General features: G+C 36.9%; 2 protein-coding genes and 2 long non-coding RNA genes across 4 annotated transcripts; 3 read left to right on the top strand and 1 right to left on the bottom strand.

Moving 5' to 3' along the window:
• Nucleotides 1-5,204: 5,204 nt before the first annotated feature.
• Nucleotides 5,205-6,759, top strand: LOC125492273 (uncharacterized). The gene is made up of 2 exons (XR_007268768.2): nt 5,205-6,073; nt 6,552-6,759. It is a non-coding gene; the product is annotated as an uncharacterized LOC125492273 (long non-coding RNA).
• Nucleotides 6,760-10,962: 4,203 nt separating this feature from the next.
• On the top strand, nt 10,963-11,955 carry LOC104882983 (uncharacterized). Its single transcript, XM_010667422.1, has 2 exons — nt 10,963-11,100; nt 11,332-11,955. Exons 1-2 carry the CDS (start codon nt 10,963-10,965, stop codon nt 11,953-11,955), a joined length of 762 nt encoding a protein of 253 aa, XP_010665724.1.
• An 82-nt stretch (nt 11,956-12,037) lies between these two features.
• Nucleotides 12,038-12,538, top strand: LOC104882982 (uncharacterized). Its single transcript, XM_010667421.1, has one exon. The coding sequence runs from the start codon at nt 12,038-12,040 to the stop codon at nt 12,536-12,538; it is 501 nt and encodes a 166-aa protein (XP_010665723.1).
• Nucleotides 12,539-15,902: 3,364 nt separating this feature from the next.
• LOC125492533 (uncharacterized) lies at nt 15,903-19,673 on the bottom strand. The gene is made up of 2 exons (XR_007269146.2): nt 18,129-19,673; nt 15,903-16,215 (listed from the first exon to the last, which is right to left on the bottom strand). It is a non-coding gene; the product is annotated as an uncharacterized LOC125492533 (long non-coding RNA).
• Between the last annotated feature and the right edge of the window lie 933 nt (nt 19,674-20,606).

Raw genomic sequence — 20,606 nt, 5'->3', positions numbered from 1 at the left:
GGCCCAATCCGGAATACCAACACTACCCGGAAGCAAGGAACGAAGATAGCACATCTCTAATTGGTTCAATTTCCCCGTCTCACCCTTGCAGAAGATAGTCATGCCTAGGAAGTAAGCAGCCATGCGTAGACCAGGGTGACGGATACTACTAATCTTCTCACCACCACTGCTAAGGGTAATCCAGAAATGCGATACCAAAAGACACCAACCTCCTCAGACGGAACACCCATGGGGAAAAAGGATTGTCGCTGGAGGGAGCGACCCAACCAAAAGCCTCTCTAACTTGGCTCATAGAAATATCACGCACTCGGTCATGCATCCTAAACCGAATACGGGTTTCTCCCCTATGCTTCACCAAGGTGAGAGTGGATAAAAATTCATAAACACACCTCTTATAAGTGCGAGGTGTATAATCAAGCATGCCCAATAATCCAGCTCTCCCCATCATCTCTCTAAATCCATCTAAAAGCCCCAACTGAGCCAAGAAAGGAGTGTCAATAAACTTGGTACACTGGACCACTCGTTTCGATCGACAAAGATTTCTCCAAGTCACCTTTTGCTCCCTATTGAGTCCAGTCAACCCCATAGTGTCAATCATCACCTCACTAGCAGAGGTTCCTCATGAACCTCAGGCTCATTGGAATTGGAACCTTGGGTACGACCACGCTTTCTCACCATTGCTAAAACAACCACAATCTCACCAAGACAACCCAAGTAAGTCAAACAACAATTCCACCCTCAATTTCTCAAATCAAACCTCCAACAATTTACTCCAAAATTCACAATTCAACTCTCAACAATGACAACACAACCACAAAGAGTTCTAAAAACACAACAATCTCCACAATCTCAATAATCAATCAACCACAATGAAAAATGAAGGGAACTTCCAAAAAGAGAGTGAAGAATTGAAGTTTTACCTTATGGAAGAATCAATAAAGTGGTTGATCAAGTATCCAAGTGAGAACAACACTCCAAGAATGCTCCTTGCTTCTTTAATTGCCCAAGAACTCCAAGAATCAAAAACCCCCAAATTTTAGGGTTTTCAAAAGATTTTGAAAAAAAAAATGAGAAAAGTGGAGATTTTTGAAGGGGATTGAGTGGGAAATGAGATGAGAGAGTGAGAAAAGGGATTGAAAGAGTGAGGAGTTGTTAATTTGAGTGAAAGAATTGAAGAAATTTGAGAGGAGTTGAGAATTGGTGAGAAAAGAGAGAGAGGGGGTCGAAAACTAAGGAAGGAGGAAGAAAGAGAAAAGGGCGAAAGAAAGAAAATACCTGGCGGAAAAACGTGGGTCCGCGACCGCGGAGGCAAGGTCCGCGCCCGCGGTGAAGTCGCGGAGTTGCTTGCGGCTCATTTTGTTTCATTTTTACTTGTAACCAGGGCCGCGCCCGTGGGGTTTGACGTCGCGCCCGCGGACTGCTGCAGCGCCCGCGGTTAGCCCGCGGAACTGCTCTCGGCAATTTCTTTTTTTTTCTCAACTTCTTCTTTTTTTTTTTTTTTTTTTTAAAGGAAGTGGTGATGAAACCCACCCCTTTCAGCTCTCTTGATTTGCTTCAAAGGTTGTCCTACAAGAAACAAAACACCAAAACACACAAAACAAAACATAACAACTCATCTCCAAATAAAATATATACAAAACACGGGTTGCCTCCCGAGAAGCGCTTAGTTTAAAGTCGAAAGCTCGACATCATGCAATCACCAAAATTTTACCTCACATCGAAACATCATGAACACTAGGCACCACATCAATAGAATAGATAGATGATCCTCGTTACCTCCCATGGCATCATGCATTTTAAACTCAACGTTTTGACCATCAAACTGCATGGTCAAAGAACGGTGCCACAATCGATCCTAGCATTAGCCGTTTTCAAGAACGGCCTCCCTAAAAGAATAGGGGCGGAATGCCTATCATGCTCCATGTTAATTACATAAAAATCAGCAGGAAAAATCATCTTATCAACTTCCACTAGAACATCTTTCAATACCCTCTAGGAATGGAAGTGGACCATCCGCTAATTGTATGACAACATTAGTAGGAAGCAATTCACCAAGTTCTACGGACTCATATAAGGAATAAGGAAGCACATTAATGGAGGCTCCCAAATCTAGCATAGCCTTATCAATCTTTGTGTTACCAAGGGTGATAGGTATAGTGAACATGCCCGGATCATTGCATTTTTTTGGCATTCTCTTTTGAAAAACGGCGGAAACATGTTCACTAACCTTCACCTTTTGCTTCCCTTTTAAATTTTTCTTCTTTTTGATGGAACAAATTTCCTTCAACCACTTAGCATACAAAGGCACATCTTTTATCAATTTTAACAAAGGAATATTTACGACACATTGACTAAATGTTTCATAAATATCCTTAGAAGATTCAAGCTTACGATTGTCCTTTAATGCTTCGGGAAATGGGGGTACCGGTTTGAAATCCGGAAAAGATTTTACCTCTTGGTGAGAGCTAGGACTCACCAATTTCTCAACTTCTTTTGTTGGGATTAGAACCTCACCTCCTCTTCCTTTGTTTCAATCTCCTTCATAACCTTGCTCTTGCTAGGCTCTAGATCCACCAACTCTTTGCCACTCCTCAAAGTCATGGCACTCACATTCTTCTTTGGATTCACCTCGGTTTGAGATGGTAGCTTCCCCGAACTTTGGGCCTCAAGTTTATTCACGACACTAGACATTTGACCCACTTGTGTTTCCAAATTGTGAATGCTAGACCTTGTCTCCTGTTGAAATTGCACCATGTTGGACTGCATAGTAGTCACATTTTGAGCCAAGCCTTGATCATATCCTCGGTGGACATTGAGTTGGAGCTAGAGGATTTCCCTTGAGCTTGATATGGTGCTATGTAAGGAGGAGGGTTATGACCTTGTTGAAAATTCTGATTTCCTTGAAGAGTTGGATTCCCTTGCTTGTAACTCAAGGCCGGATGATCTCTCCATCCGGGATTGTAAGAATTTGAGAATGGATCATACTTCCTTTGTCCTTGATATCCCACGGCATTCACCTCTCGGGTTTCCTCTTGCAAAGTCGGACAAGAATCAGTTGGATGATTGTTGTTGGAACAAATACCACAAGCCTTCACTTTTGTTGATTGCCACTCACCAAAAATTGCCGGAACATGCCCTTAAGGTCGGACACTTCCGACTCCAAAGATGATTTAGAACTTGCCGCTTTAACTCCCCTAGTGGTATTTCTCTTAGAATAAGTGCGGAGAACTTTCAGCAAACTCACTTATGAGCTCCATGGCTTGCTTGTGGTGTCTTATTATCAATGTTACCCCCACAAGCAGCATTAACCATCCTTCTCTCATCAGGAAGGAGCCCACCAACTAAGTATAACACAAGATCTTTCTCGGCAAAACCATGATAGGGACAACAAGCAATGAGCCTCTTAAACCTCTCTAAGTAGTCATAAAGGATCTCATCATAACCTTGCTCAATGTTGCTAATGGCCCTCTTAAGCTCATTCAACTTGCTTGAAGGAAAGAACTTCTCCAAGAAAGCTTGCTTCATCCCCCTCCATGTGTCGATACTGTTGGGGCTCAAATGATAGAACCAATCATTAGCCTTATCCTTCAATGAAAAAGGAAAGGCCGCAGTTTGATTTGATCCTCCGTAACACCCCTTGGCTGCATACTAGTACAAACAGCATGGAATTCGCAAGATGTTGATTGGATCCTCCCCATTTAAACCATGGAAGCTTGGCAGTAGATGAACAAGACCCGACTTCAGCTCAAAAGTAACATTCTCCCCAAACTCTGGATATTGAATGGCCAATGGTGCTTGGTCCAGATTAGGAGCGGAAAGCTCCCTCAATGTCGGATCAGCTCTAGGTGGCATCTCTTCTTCCTCAATACCAATGTAGAAAGGTAACTCACGGAAATGACCCCGAATCTCCTTTCTCAAGCTATAAAGTGTCCTTTCGATCTCTGAATCAAACAACAAAGATCCAATATGAGAAGCACGGGTGTGAACCATAAGACGGGTTCACACACCAACAATAAAAGTAAACAAAACACACAAATAACAACCCAAACATGCTTGCCTCCCCGGCAACGGCGCCAAATTTGGCGAGGCCTAAGTCGTATCGGCTAACGCGCAAATAAATCAATACTACCCTACACAAACGTAGTATAAGGAAGTAAGGTTCGAATCCACGGAGAAGGTAAGTTTGGCTTGACTAGACGTGTGCTATGGTAACAATGGGGGGTTTTGAGGAATGAAAATTTAACAAACAAAACAGAAGCAAGGAAAATCAAATAATAAACGAGATCTTGGCAATCAATCTTCACAACCAATTCAACCCTTGATCATTGAACAATTCAACACCTAAGTTACTTGAACGCCCTATTGTGAATCATAAGATTCAATCTCCCCTAACGTAGTGGTATGACTAAGCGAGCGCTCTAGTCCTACCCTTAATGGCAAAACAACCTAGTCCAAGCGTTCTAGATTCAATTTAGCAATTAGATAACAACTAGGGAGATTTCAATAGGGTAATCTAGCATTCACACAAGCGGTCGAATGCGAAATTATATGATGATTCTTCTTATACTCAATCATCCACGAGCGTGCAATAATTGGGCATAAACTACAACCCTAGATAATCTCAAAGCAGACAATTATCTAGATAGTAGAGATTGCAATAAGCAAGAAGTTAATTGATCAAGTTAACTTAAGCATAAAAAACAATCAAACATGAAGAACATGAAGAATCATCAACATTCAAGCAAATTAAAAGAAGAATTGAACTCACAAGTTGATTAAAATGGTTGATTCGATTGATACACCAAGATGGAAGATTAGCCCTCCATAATAAACAAGATTACAATTTCTTTTGAGTTCTCTCTAAAAACCAGATAAAAAACCATCCAAAACCAAAGGACGAACTATTGTTTTTATCAGCAAAACAGGGAAGACGAAAAGCCGAATTTCTCGTTGCAGGGCTCCGCGACCGGGAGGAAAGCACCGCGACCGCGGAGGGGGTCCGCGCCCGCGGTGAAGTCGCGGAGGAGCTCTCGGCTCTTTTCTGCCATAATTCGTCGCGGCCGCAATGAAATCTCCAGCGACCGCGGAGACCTGGCCTTAGCTTCTCACCTCCCTTCTTGTTGATGACTTACTCAAACCAAAACTATTCATGAAGCGCGCATTCCACTACCTTGCTTCACTATGATAACTCTAACTTGAACTTTCTCCAACACAAATGAGCTCAAATGATTAAAAAGAGCAAATTACAACATAGTAGAGAAAAAGATCAATAACATTACAAAACTTGTGTCAAATCCCATTAGTAAGTGGTGAAAAAGTGTCGAGAATGCCATATAAACATGGCATATCAGCTGCGTTGATAGGTCGTCGTTGTTGATGCTGTTGTGTCATTGCTGCTGGGTTCCTATTTGCTGTTGTCTCGCTATTTTCCTTGTGGAGTTTTGATGGTATTGCTTGTCGGTGGTGCCGCCCTAAACCGATGCTACTGCTAGGTGGTGTTCTTATCTTATTTTTCCTCTTGTGTTATTGAATTGTAATTGTAAGTGGTGTTGTTGGTAGTTTTCTTTTGTTGTTCTTTAACTATTGTTGCTGTTATATTATTGTTGGTGGTGATGATGTGTTGTTGCAGTGGTTGTTAATTCATTGGGTTAAGTATTGTGAATGAAAGTTAGAACTCGGTTCTTGAGTGAGCTAAGTTAGTTTGGTCTTCTCTCTATATTATTAGTAGCTAAATTATGTTCTTGGTTTAAATAAGGTGGATAGTTAAGCTTGGTTAGTTTGGTTCAATAATTTAGAGTTATGGTTCTGAAATATGGATGCTAGTCGTGTGATGTAGGTGGTGGTATTGAATTTATAGTTGGTTGTGAACTGGAGATTTAAGGAAATTAGAATGATAAGTGGAGGTAATTTCTTAGTTAGAATTGGTTATGGTTTCACTTTGTAGTTAAGATTGATTATTGATTGTCGTTATTATTGTGAGGTTATTATTGGAGGATGATTATGGAATTGAATCTCATTTGGAGATGAAGATTAATAAAGGAGATTATGTTGGTGGAATTGGATTGCGGATCAGGTAACTTTTATGTTCAGTAAAATGTATTACTTATGCCCATGTGTGTGTGGAGTGTTTTATTTTCATATATAAGTTCGTACTATGGCCATAGATATGAATGTGATGATGAAATGTCATTGATTGATTATGAATACGCAACTGTTTTGCTGGCTTAGTTTATGAACTGAAAATAGAAAGTGGGCAAGGTATGGGTGGAGGATGGTTACTATTTTGACCTGATACGGTCGGCTACGCTCCATAACGAACCTTGGGGGTAGTATTGCTGGGCTCCATAACGAACCTTGGAGGCAGTGTTTGTTCTTTATCCAAAGCCTATACTTGCCACTGGTTGTTTAAGAGAGTGAGCTATGCCAGCGTTGTAACGAAATGAAAATGATTTGAGAAATAAAATGTTTATAACGGGCTGAAGTAAAGGTTACGAGTTTTCCACTCATTTTGGAATTTTGTTTGTTTTGTATTTTCTTCTCTGAATTTGCAGGTTTGGTATCAAGAGCTCGAGAATGAAGTGAAGTAAGATTATGATGTCGTCCTATATTAAGGATTGAGTTTGTATTTTTCATAGTTGGTTTGAGAATAATTATTGATATTTCGTTGTATATAATATTTGGGAATTTTAGTCGAGTTATTGGTGTATTTAAGGATGTTTTTCCGCTCCAAAGTTAATTTATTTAGGAGTTGAATTCTAGCTTATGGTTGTTGAATGTGTTTCGCTAGCAGCTCGGAAGAGCGGGCTGTTACACCTGCTACGAGCTGGGTAAAAATCAATGTGGATGCTGGTTTCTTAGGCGAGTGGGGAAGTGGTTTGGGCCTTGTGTGCAGGGATGAAGGTGGTTCGGGTGCTGGGGTGTGCTGGGAGGTGCGTGTGGCGGAAGCCAAAGCGGTGTTGGCCGGCATGAGGTGGGGCATCGATCATGGGCTCTCCAAGATAGTTGTTGAAAGCGACTGTCTTTCTGTAATTCAAGCTCTAAAATAGGGTGTGTCGGGTCTTAGTGATTTTTCTCTTATTATTGAGGATATTCTCTCTTTGTCTTCTCGCTTTTGTTGCGTTGAATCACTTGAATGGTCGTTTGTAAAGCGTTCTGGCAACAAACTTGCTCAATACTTAGCCCATTTCCAGCCTGTGGATCTTGGTTAGCGTAGTTGGGAGTCTGATGTCCCGGAGGACATTCTTAACATTGCGATGGCTGATATAAATGCTTAACCCTCTTTGGGTTTTCCCCAAAAAAAAAAAAAAGATACATAGTATTTAAGCTTAATTTCTTTGCTCCAAAACAAGACGGAATTCAGCACCAACAAATGCTACTTTGTTACAAATTTTTTAATTACCTGAATTTTCACTTCTCTATGACTAGAGTGTAGTAGGTGAACCATTGTAGCCGCACCACCATGATCGATCACTTCCTGAGCTTGCCCAAGAGGCCCATATAGCAGTGCTACTAACACTTCTGCTGCTTTAATCTGAAAATAAGGCAGTGAACATCATATACATTAGTTAAAACAGAATTATAAAATCATTTACTTCCTCTGTTCTGAAATAAATGAAAAGAGAGCTTTTTACAGAAGCGTTTCATTTATTCGGAGGAAGTAATATAATATATAAAAAGAAAGCTAATGAGAGTTAACCAACCTGATCGAAGCCATCACAATTCTCAAGGAACCGCAACAAATGGGGGATTATGCCGCGCTGAACTAAAGCACGACTCCCATCAGGATCATCTGCCAAAGGATCAAACATGATTTTCTTGATACAAAAACATCAGACATAATTTCTTTAAGAAAGGATTGTTGTATGAGTATTAGTTTGTAAGGTGCATAGTTCATACCCAAAATACAATGATGAACTTTATCTTTGCAACTGCTGCACATTGCAAAGTAATGTCTCCGCTCGAAATATCAGTGGCTACTATAGGTATGCTATCTAACTGTCAAAGTAAACTAGTAAAAATGCAATGAAAATTAGACCATTAAGTAAAATGCTTGATAAATCAAAGATTTTCCACCTCTTTTCCATCACCATTTTACTATTTCACTAATAACTAAGAAAGGAAAAGAAGATAACAGTGTATAGGTCTTTGACAATTTAATTTAACAAATGTTTCAAGCAACATATTAGTACATATAAAAACTTAGAACTAATTGACGTCGATTTCAAGTGCTCCGGGACCGGAACATCCTGGAGATCCTGGAGATGACTCTCGCAGCAATGAAGGAGTGAAACAAGCTTCTACGAGCAACATTATCAATGGAACAGTAACTTCCACTGACGTGGTAAACCCATAAAATCAACCATTAATGGTGAGCTCCAAGCCGGTGGAAAATGATGTGATGCTAAAATGGAAGACATTCACAGAGTAGAATCTCTGATAAAGGTATGGGACTTAAATTCATTGCTCCAGTAGTTATGAATGGAACCCTGTTGCCAAACTAGATAAAACTGAGGTGAATAAGCTGAGTGAGATATGGATTAATTCAATCATAGTCTATATAATTGGAGATGACTTCATATATTAAAACGCATAGCCTAAAATGTTTAAACATGAAGAGGGTTATTTTGTGGTGAAACTGGAGTCTGAGGTTGAAAGAGATGACATCTTGTTTGTCGGTCCTCATCTATTTTATGGGAAACCAATTATAGTTAAAATGGGCACCTAACTTTAACTTTCATAGTGAAGTATTGAAAATAGTCCCTATTTGGGTTAAATTTCCTAACCTGCCACTACATTACTGGAGTAGTAATTCTCTTAGTAGGATTGGTAGCTTGTTAGGGGTTCCAATATATGCAAATGAATGTACTTATAAGGCATCAAGAGTATCCTTTGCTAGGGTACTTATTGAAATGAATGTAACGCAAAAGATTCCCAATGAGATTCATATTGAAGAGCCTAATGGATCAACTTTCAATCAGAAAGTTATCTATGATTGGTTGCCTCTATACTGCAGAAAATGCCTCAAAGTGGGTTATAATTGTGAACTTACTGTGGGTAGTGCCTAAGATTGTGCAGAAGTGGATAACAAAAGTTCAAAAAGTTCAAAAAGTTCAGAAAGTTGCAGAAGAAGGGACAGTTTCAGAACAAAGTACTCCTATTGGTGATCCTCCAGTATTAATAGATCCTAGTGAACCTATTGCAGTAGATCTAAGTAATGAGATTACTCCTCTGGCCACCCCTACCACACACCACACTGATAATAATGAGAATGAGGAGGAAGGAGTCTAGAAAGTGGTTACTAGGAAGTCCAAGGACAAGGGGAAACAAACTGCTTATCAAGCTTTAGCTTATATCAAAGTGCACAAACCTTAGGTGCTCTTGGGGTGCTAAGGGACCTAACCCTTATTTTTCCTGATGTTATAGTTGCCACTTGGAATGTGAGAGGGATGAATGACCTTCTTAAATAGAAAGAAGTTAAAAACTTCTTAAATAAACATAGCATTAGTGGCATTGCTCTTTATGAAACCAGAGTTAGAAGAAATAATGTTCACAAAGCCAGGAAAATGTTTGGCTTGGCTTGGAAGTGCGAGGATAATAATGATTATTCTCCTTCGGGGAGAATTTGGTTTGGATGGAAACCAGGAGAAGTTAAAGCTCAAGTTGTGTCTAAAACTGAACAGCTTATTCTCATGAATGTTGAAAACATGTTGGGTAATATCCAATTCCATATAGCTGCTATATATGGTCTTCACACCATTCAAGATAGGAACGGGCTTTGGAAGGAGCTATTACAACACACTACTGAGTGAAGTACTCCCCTAATTCTCATAGGAGATTTTAATGTTGTAGCTCATGCTCATGATAGGCTTAATGGTGCACCAATTACAGATCATGAAACGCAAGATCTTACAAACTTTATTATGCAAGGGCAGGTGATGGAAGCTCCCAGTAGTGGATTGTTCTATTCATGGTGTAATAATAGTATTGGCCCTGATAGAGTCTCTAGTAGAATAGATAGGGCTTATGTGAATGATAGATGGACCTTCAAATATCCTGAAGCTCATGTGAACTATCTACCTAGTGGGATATCAGATCACTCTCCTCTAGTGCTTGACTTTGGCGGAAATGATACTGGAGGACGTAGACCCTATAAATTCCATAATATTTTAACAGAGCATGAACATTTCCGTGATATAGTTAGTGCAGCTTGGCACTCAACAACAGGTGAAAATGTGCAGATGGTTGGAAAATAGAATTGATGATATCATCTTGAAGCAAAAGGCAAGAATTGATCGGATTGCTCATGGGGATACTAATTCTAGGCTTTTTTTCACGGCAGCAAAAGTAAGAAAAGCTAAGAATAATATCATCCTGCTATATAGTGATCATGGAGATTTGTCAACAACGCCTGATGAGATTCAAGGGGAACTTGTGGGGTTCCATAGAAACCTCCTTGGCACTGCTGCCCCAGTTCTTCAAGCTCTAATCTCCAAACTCTAAGAGCTAGGTCCAAGACTTAGTCAAGCTTCTGGTATAATGCTGACTCAACCCGTTACTACTCATGAAATTGATAGTGCTTTGAAAAACATCAATGATACTAAGGCTCCAGGGATTGATGGTTTCAACTCTTTCTTCTATAAGAAAAGTTGGCACATAATCAAAGATGATGTTTATAGAGCAGTGCATGAATTCTTTAAGAAAGCAAGACTCCATAAACCTATTAATGCAACTGCTATCACTCTTATACCTAAAATAGAGAATGCAGCTAAGGCAAAGGAGTTTAGGCCTATAGCCTGTTGTACTGTCATTTATAAAATAATCTCTAAGATTGTTACAAAAAAACTACAAGGAGTCATAAGTGAAGTTGTTGCTGATTCACAAACAGGATTCATGCCTAATAGACACATCTCTGAAAACATTCTTCTTGCTACATAACTGATTAGGGGATATAACAAGAAGGGTATGTCACCTAGATGTTGTCTTAAAGTAGACATCAAAAAGGCCTATGATTCAGTGGAGTGGCCTTTCTTGAGTAGTATGCTGGAGGAACTGGGCTTTCCTAGCAATTTTAATGGCTGGATAATGGCTTGTGTGCAAAGTGTGAGCTACTCTATCACAGTTAATGGCAAGCCATCTACCCCATTCACTGCTAAAAAGGGTTTTAGATAAGGGGACCCCTCTTTCTCCCCTTCCTCTTTGCCCATAGCAGGAGTATCTATGCAGGTGCTTGGGTGAACTCAATAATAATCCAGACTTCAATTATCATCCCAAGTGTGAAAGATTACAACTTACTCATTTGATGTTTACAGATGACCTGCTTTTATTCTGTAGAGCAGATTACTAAGATCTGTAATGCTTTTGAGTAGCCCTGAAAAGAGTAATATATATTTGGCTGGAGTAACTCAAGAGGAAGCAACAAACCTTGTAGAGGCCAACAATATGAATTTTGGCACTCTTCTTTTTAGGTATCTAGGGATACCTCTAAGTGCAAAGAAAGTCACGTACTCTCAGTGCAAACCTTTAATCGAGAGAATCACATCTCGAGCTCAGGGTTGGATTGTCAAATTACTCTCTTATGTAGGAAGACTTCAATTGGTGAGGAGTATCCTTAGTAGTATGCAAAACTATTGGGGGCATATCTTTCCCTTACCAAAGAAGATGATCAAGGTTGTTGAAGCTATTTGCAGAAGACTTTTATGGACATGTAATACTATTGACTCAAAAAAAGCTCCTATAGCTTGCAGCAAATTCTATGAGCCTAAATCATGTGGAGGCTGGAACTTGATCAACATGGCACTATGGAACAAAGTAGCTATGCTCAAGCTCTTATGGGCAATTGCTTTCAAAACAGATAAGATGTGGGTTAAATGGGTTCATGCTTATTATATTAAAAGATTAACCTACTCTACTGTGAATGTCACTGCCAAGTCTTCTTGGTTGCTAAGGAATCATTGAGAGTTGAAATATACTAAACCTTCTGGGTGGATGGAATGCCATTACTAAAGATGCCAAGTTCAGTATCAAGCAAGCCTACAAGATGCTGCAGGGGAAGAATCAAAGTGTCAACTGGAAGAGACTAATTTGTAATAACCAGGCAACTCCTAAAAGCAAGTTTATCTTATGGCTGGCTTTACATAATAGACTTGCTACTAGAGATAGGTTAAGCAAGTGGAATGTCCCTTGTAGAATAACTTGTAGCCTATGTGATTGTGCTAACAAAAGTGTTCAGCACTTGTTCTTTGAGTGCTCTTATGATGCAGCTATTTGGAGAAGTGTATATCATATCATACATATCACAAGTCAGGGTAACACTTTTGAGCAAGAGTGTAGCAAAGCCATTGCTAAAGCAAGGGGTAGTACTAGAGTTGCCAGGATTTATATTACGAGCTTCACTGAAACAGTATATGCACTATGGAAACAAAGGAATCACAAGATTTTTAATGGGAGATGTGCTAATAGCAATCAAGTAGTTAAGGAGGTCATTTTTAAGGTTGCTTGTTTGTGTAAAGAAGATGATGGAAAGCTGTTAATTTACTAAGCCTTCTGTTGAGGCTTTTCTTTTGCCTTCATGTAGAGTTTTGTTCTACAGTTGGTTTTATCCATTGTGTAGAGCCTGTTCTACAGTGGATGAATGCTTGTGTCTGGTTGTAACCTTACCATATTTTTTTGGTAGTTAATAACAACTTTGAATTGGCAACAAAAAAAAACTTAGAACTAATTACTATAAAATTAACAATATTTTTGTCATATAACCAAGATGTTCTGTTGTGATGTCAAACATAAGCTTAATCATAACACTACCCCATTTTTCTAAATTTTTATCTCACAAGTAAATCCAACATAAACTCTAACCCATTACCTTAAGCTTAAAGTATTTTATACCAGATTTTCAAAAAGCCACTTTTCTTTAGTTTCATTCTAATATGTGAATCAAATCCTCTGTTTTCATATATATTTGGAAATTTGGCAAAGATATCTGGAAAGAAATCCAGACTATGTAAAAGGAAGAATACAATTATTTTGTGTTCTTACATTTAGAAGTGATCGAGAAAGAGTAGAAATATGAATTGATCATCCAAGACCGACAAATAAAAAAAAAGTCATCACTTTATACTTAATCATTTGCAACCGAAATAATGATGCAATTCATGCAAATATTACGCAATTAATGCAAATAAAACGAGTAAAGAAGAAAATAAAAAAAAGAAAGAACAAAAAATGGCGAACATACAATTTTCTGGATTTCTTGAGCGTTATCCATGGCTTCTTGCAAGTAACTTTCGACGTTGAAGTACTTTTCATACCTCTTCCAGAAGAGAATGCTATCTCTGGTGGTTTCCCTCAACTTTTCTAATTCCTCCAAATTACATGCTTTCGTCGTGGGAATTTTCAGTTGTTTCATAGCGACGGTGAGACTCGGTTTTGTGAATTCAGCCCCCTTAGGGTTTTCGTGAGTTTTTGAGTTTTGGGGCAAATGAGTTCAGATTTCATATTGGGAAGTTGCCCCACAATATGTGTTTCTTTTCTTTCTTTCTTTTTTAATAGGGAATAAGAGAGTATTTACTTTATGGTTGTATTTTTTTCCTATTTTAACACTTCTTCTGTGTCATATTATTTGCAACACTTTCTATTTTGGAATATTACAAAATATTTACAACACTTTTTTCTTTTCCTTATTTAGTAAGTTTAGGGTAAAAAGACAACATTACCCTTACTTAAAAATTAAAAACTGATTTGTGGCCCCCTAATTAAATCCCTAAACAAACTATCCCAATTTGATGATTTCCACCATAATTCATTAAATCCAACCACTTTTCAGATTCAAACTCACCCAAATTAAAAAGGAAACCCCCAAAATTAAATCAACCCAACCCCCCATATTTCTCGATCTTTCAACTCTCTCTCCTCTCTCTCTCTCTCCTCTTCTCTCCTCCCTGTTCTTGAACTCTAACACAAAAACCCTAGAAATTGTGATGCTGTTAATCAAGGACATCTGCGACTCCTTCGAGGGTAGATCTCCTTGGTCTCGTCATTTTTATAAAGTTGGGGGAGCGGAACATCATACGAGTCCCAACGCAAAGAAGGCGCTTGAATCTGCGTTGGATGAGCAGTTGGGGGAGATGGAGGGGTTTCAATTGGGGGAGGTGAGTCCCAAATTACCATCGAATTTGGCCGCGAAAAACGTGAAAGAGGATAATCGTTGTCAGATCTTGGAGGATTTTACTTTTAACGATGACTCGTCGTTTGAGGGTGAGATGGAGATTATTGATATCGATAGTGCGGAGGAGGAGGAAGAAAAATTAGGGTTATTGGAGAGGATGGTTAAGTTAGAAAAAATTGATGAGGATGAAGTGATGCATGATGTGGTGGAGGAGAAGAAACATGGAAGTTCTTCTGTTCGTAGGCCCTATATGTCGAGGTCTTGCAGTGAGATATGCAAGCTACTGAAAAAGGGGGGTGAGAATGAGGGTAAAGGAAAGGAGGTTGGTGTGGATAAAAGGAAGGGGTTGGTTGGTGATGGTGGGAAAAGGGTTGTGGTGTTTGCTTTGCCAGCAATCCAGTCAGTTATCAAAAGAGGGAGAGGGAAGAGGAAGCTTTAGCTGATTTGCCAGGAGAAGAATGGAGTGGAGCGCCACTCCACTCCGTCCTGTGAAACATAGTGAGGTCAGGAAGAATAGGGTTGGCCCATGGACTGAATTTAGCAATCCATAATCATAAGTTGCGTTGTGCGTGTGCATGTTCATGTTAAGTTTTGATGATGAAAAATAATATAATATGTTATAGTATGAAAGTTTGTGACAGATGTTTGAGAAAGGAATAAATGAATGAAGGCTACAAATAAATGAATGAAGGCTTTGAAGAAGTGAAGAATCAAGATTGAATTCCAAGTTTATATTAAATTCCAAGTTTAGTTACTATATGCAAAATGTAATATGCTAGAACTAGGTGATATATTATGTGCCAAGTATAGAAATATAAAATTAGGATAATTATTATTTTCTTAGAGTTAAGGAAATAAATAATTGTGTTTATTTTATATATCTATATTAAAAGGAAAGAGAAATTCGAAATTCAAGTTTTATCAAAGAAAATGATTTTGATAAAGTTTTGATAAAACCGATTATGAAAGGATTTGTATTAAAACGTGTTTCTGATAAAAACCGAGTAAAACAATTTAAGGATTCTTATTAAAACATATTTTTGATAAAAACCGAGTAAAACAGTTTTGATAAAAATAAGATTTTTGAAAACAATTTTGGGAAAAAGAATTTTCGATATAATGAAGGAGTATGATATAAAAAGAAAATCAATTGGTTATCAAAGATTTAGATAAACATTGATTTAAGGAAAACCTATCTTTTTAGAATCAAAGATAAAGATGAAAAGGATAAATTGTATTTTCTAAAAAGAAAAGGTTCTATCCCTTAAATTAAGTAGTAAAAGATAAACATATTTTGGAGGATTTTTGACAAGTCCATAAGCTATAAAAGGGATTATAATTCAGTCTCATAACTTACGTTTTCAGAGAGAACAAATCGGAGATTTTAAGAGTTGAAAACAATATCCTAAGGCACAGGGTACAACATTGTTCTAGTCACTTTGAGTAACTATTCAAAGTTTGTAATTGTCTTCTAATTAGCTTGAATAAGAAGCACACATTTGAGGATCTTTTCTTTTTGTAATTTCATAATTATAGAGAGTCGCAACACTTAGAGTTAAGTTTTTGGGAGCACTACTAGGGTTAGTAGTGGGGGATTCTTATTGTATCAAGAGGTAGATATTTTAGGATTCAAAGAAATAAAAGAGTTTCATTCATGTGGACGTAGATGTCAGAGGTGAGATTGAATCACGTTATATGTAACAGCCCGCACTTTCGAGCTGCTAGCTAATTACACTTAACATTCATAAAACTCAAATAATACTTAATAACCTCGAATTAATATTTACTCGCAGCGGAAACATAAATCTTAAAGCGATCCTGGACCTGTGGGTCAGGCCCACAACAAATCATTCTCAATAACCAAATAACATATTACATAATACCTTGCTCGACTCTTAAAGCAATATAATAATTTATATACAAATAAGGATAAATAATCCTAAATACAACTTCTGAACCCTTACACCTAATTATAACCTTGATACCTAAATTCTTCCTTTTACTCCATTATGAGCTTTCCACATACGAACCTGCAAGATCACTAACAATGAACTCTGCCCCCACCAGGACAGGTTCCAAGAACAAAATCAGGAAAACTGAGTACACACTGTCCAACCAGAACATCTTTTTAGTGGCTTAAGAACGTATTTACAGATTTAACTTATCTTATAAAACAATTGTAATTAAGATTTTTACGAGACATTTGCAATCAAGATACATCGAAGTCATAAATAAAGAAGTATATAACAAATATTTGAACACAGTTGTAATGCTACTTCCATAGAACTAATACGATCTTCCGAAGTCAACTCTAACATACTTTACATCAATAAATCTCTCCCACTTCTGTGGATCATACACCAAAAACATTTAATCCATATGATCCAAAAACCTTTAATCCATATGCATATCATAGTTAACTCCTGCATAAATTCCTAACAAGTTCCTTGGTAATCACTACCAAAATCGGCGCATAAACTCTATAACTTGGGTGAGTAAAACATCATTTCAGAAATTAAATTTTGAAATATCTTTCCACGAAACCATTCGAATACTCAAATACATATTCTATTTTTCTTTCAATATCATACTGGGGAAGAGAACACGAATAGAGTTGCCTTATAGGCGAATTCTCTAAGCTTTTTACAAGGGACGTCTCCCTCTTCCATTTTGTACTGCTTGCAAGATTATTAGGTCATGACCCCACATAACGGAGCAATACCCGCTCCATATCAATACCCGCTCCAGAGCAATACCCGCTCTAACACATAATGAGCAATATTCGCTCTACGAATGTTGTTCGTCACTGCTTTAGCAGCTTCTTCCCCTCATAAAAACGGAATCATAAATTCATATTTTCGAAAATTCAGATTCATATACCCAATTTAAATTGCTTGCATAACATTCTAGTAACTTGGTATAAATCAGTCTTTATAAAAATTCTTTGGCTAAATCCCTTTCAATACCGACTTTAAAGAAACTATGCTTCATTTCCATAAAGGATTCTCCAAAACAAAACATTGCTTACCAAAAGATCATATCTCCAAATTAGAGTTTTTTATTCTATATAAACTTTATATCTAAAACACAAATGTTCTTCATGCAGAATAACCTTTTCATTTAATTCTATTTAGCAATCCATCAAACTCACAACCATCTCCAACATGTAATTTCTATCTTACAAAATCCATTTTGAAGGATTCGGAATTCTCCAAAGACTACCTCTGAATAATGTGATATATCTTTTAGTCCGAAATTTTCTTTCTCCCCAAAACACATTCAGAAAGCTTATTTATAACTTTACAGATGCATATTAAATCTAATATCCCAATGATTTATTGTTGGCTCCAATAGTATCATAAATTCCCAGCGTATAACCAAAGTTTCTTCAAGAAGGTGCTTCTAAATACTATAATTTAATTATAAACTGGACTTCTTCCCTTGCACACACATAACACGATATTTAGTTTATGAACTTAGAAACTCTTATTCCCCGAAGCCGAAGTATAAAATCCTCCAAATTTATATCGGAAAACTCCTTCCTTTGAAGACTTATATTATAGTCATAATGAGTCGCATCACAAACATCTATCTATAATTTACATACATAATCTAAATTCAATATCTCTAATAGATATATCGATTATACTTGATATCTCACTCTAGAATCAAAATCCATTTATAACTTACATGTGCTTGAAATAAATCATACGCCTACTTTAGTGAAAACATAAAACATAAAACATAAAACATAACTTATAGCCAATATAACTTAACCTGCGATTTAGTTCTACCTTTGTCTTAAAACTCATAAACATGTATTTCACAAACCATATAGTACACAAATCACATTTTTAATACAACATAAATTTAACTTATGAAAACATATCAAGATCAACTTCTATAGTTTATATGATTAATCGAAATATCAATAATATATTTGAAAAGTGGAAGGACATGTGTGTACCTTTTTCATTTCCCCAAAGAACGCTCAATTCCATAATAATCTTCAAGTGTCCAACATCTCTAAATTCTTTATCAATCTCCAACAATCACCTCACAACAATATATATGAACAACAATTAACATCCTTACTACCAATTAGATAAAGAAATAAACTTTCTCATACCTTCTAACCTCTTTCATGAACTACCCACAACTCCTTATTTACAAACTATTTTACTAATCCAATTCCCTATATCAATCTCTAACTCCAATTAACCTCATTCTAATTCACAGAGGATACTATCAAACAACATGACTTATTGAAATTAAATTTCATAAACTAACTTAAGAAATATAAATACAAATTATAAACCTCAATCCAACCCATTAAATAAATAGAAAAGATTTAATCTTTAAGTATGACAAATGCTTAACATAACTGATTTTGCTATTCAACAATAATATTCAAAAAAAACTGAACTTATTTATATAATCAGAAACATAAAACCCATTTACAGGAACTTGAATGTCTTTAATCAAACAAGAGGTGGTAAGAAACTTAGCTTATATTCATGAACAAGAGGAGGAAGAACAATGGCAGTAGCAAGCTTACTAAGATTATATGTTCCAAAAACAATTTCAATCAATTAACAGAAGAAAGTTTTAATCTTTTTCTCAACATCAAAAACACCCAATGATCTGATTTGCTATTATACCCAAGATTCGAATTTTTGGCTTTGAAGAATGTTCTTAACAACATCAACATAAATTCTGAATTTAGGTTCTTGGAATTCAATAAGAGAAAACAAAGAAATGAATCTGGGTTATACCTTGCAAAAGACATTCGAAACCGATCAAAAATCAACAACAAGCACTGTCGCACAGCAGCAACGCATCAGAATTTCAGCAATAACACCAAACTTGCAAAGGGCGTAACTCATAGCTCCGAACTCCGAATCGTGTGATTTTTGTGCCCAAATTTATTAGCTCGAAGAGATCTACAACTTTTATGAAGAAACAAGGAGCAAATTTGGATTGCATGTTGGAGAAAATTGCAGAACAGATTGACAAAAACAGAGGAGATGCGAGAATGAAGAATTGGGGTTCTTAGCTTTGCCCAAAATCAGAAAAATTAAAGAGATTACATCTCAATGATGGAGATAACATGAATTTTGACAACTCAAATTGAAAGATTTGCTCCTTTTGACACGATGATAGAAGATGAGGATGTGTTGTCTTTTGACAACAGTTGACACGAGGAAGGGAGGAAAAGAATGAGATGTTTTTTCTCTTTTAATTTCCCAAGCTTAAAATATAAATCAGAAAACCATATAAGTGATTTACCATTATAACATTAGTATTCCCTTTTACCTTAAAATATTTAAATCAATCTTACTAATAAAATATCATAATTAAGCTAAGTTAAATATTTAGCTCTTAATAAATTTGCTTAAAAATACGGACCGTTACACTCTACCACCCTTAAAATAAATTTCGTGCTCGAAATTTAAATACTGGAAACTTTAGATCATTTCAAAACGAATACATTACATAAAAGATTTTCACAAAAATTAGCTTAGAACTCACAACGAACTATAATACCTCAAAAGAAAAATTTCCTAACTTCCTGTAATCTCAATCAATATAATTCGATCTTTCTCTTATAGCCACTCAAATCTAAAACCCAATAGACTTTCCACTTTTGCAAATTTCCCAACACTCAACCTTTAATTTCTCATTTTCCAATTCCGCAATTGTCAACTAACTAATAACCCAAATCAATTTCAAACAATCTCAATATCTTTCTTAACCTCATATGTCATGATATGAAGATCACGACAACTCTAAAACGACCATGCTCTGATACCACCTGTAACAGCCCGCACTTTCGAGCTGCTAGCTAATTACACTTAACATTCATAAAACTCAATTAATACTTAATAACCTTGAATTAATATTTACTCGTAGCGGAAACATAAACCTGAAAGTAATCCTGGACCTGTCGGTCAGGACCACAGCAAATCATTCTCAATAACCAAATAACATATTACATAATACCTTGCTCGACTCTTAAAGCAATATAATAATTTTTATACAAATAAGGATAAATAATCCTAAATACAACCTCTGAACCCTTACACCTAATTATAACCTTGATACCTAAATTCTTCCTTTTACTCCATTATGAGCTTTCCACATATGAACCTGCAAGATCACTAACAATAAACTCTGCCCCCACCAGGACAAATTCCAAGAACAAAATCAGGAAAACTGAGTACACACTGCCCAACCAGAACATCTTTTTAGTGGCTTAAGAACGTATTTACAGATTTAACTTATCTTATAATTAAAACAATTGTAATCAAGATTTTTACGAGACATTTGCAATCACGATCTTTTTAGATTGCATGTTGGAGAAAATTGCATAACAGATTGACGAAAACAGAGGAGATGCGAGAATGAAGAATTGGGGTTCTTAGCTTTGCCCGAAATCAGAAAA

This window comes from Beta vulgaris, chromosome 8 (assembly GCF_026745355.1).
Source record: "Beta vulgaris subsp. vulgaris cultivar EL10 chromosome 8, EL10.2, whole genome shotgun sequence".
In the NCBI taxonomy this organism is placed as follows: domain Eukaryota; kingdom Viridiplantae; phylum Streptophyta; class Magnoliopsida; order Caryophyllales; family Amaranthaceae; genus Beta; species Beta vulgaris.
The sequence above is the reverse complement of the archived record's forward strand: the minus strand, read 5'-3'. Positions and strand labels throughout refer to the sequence as shown.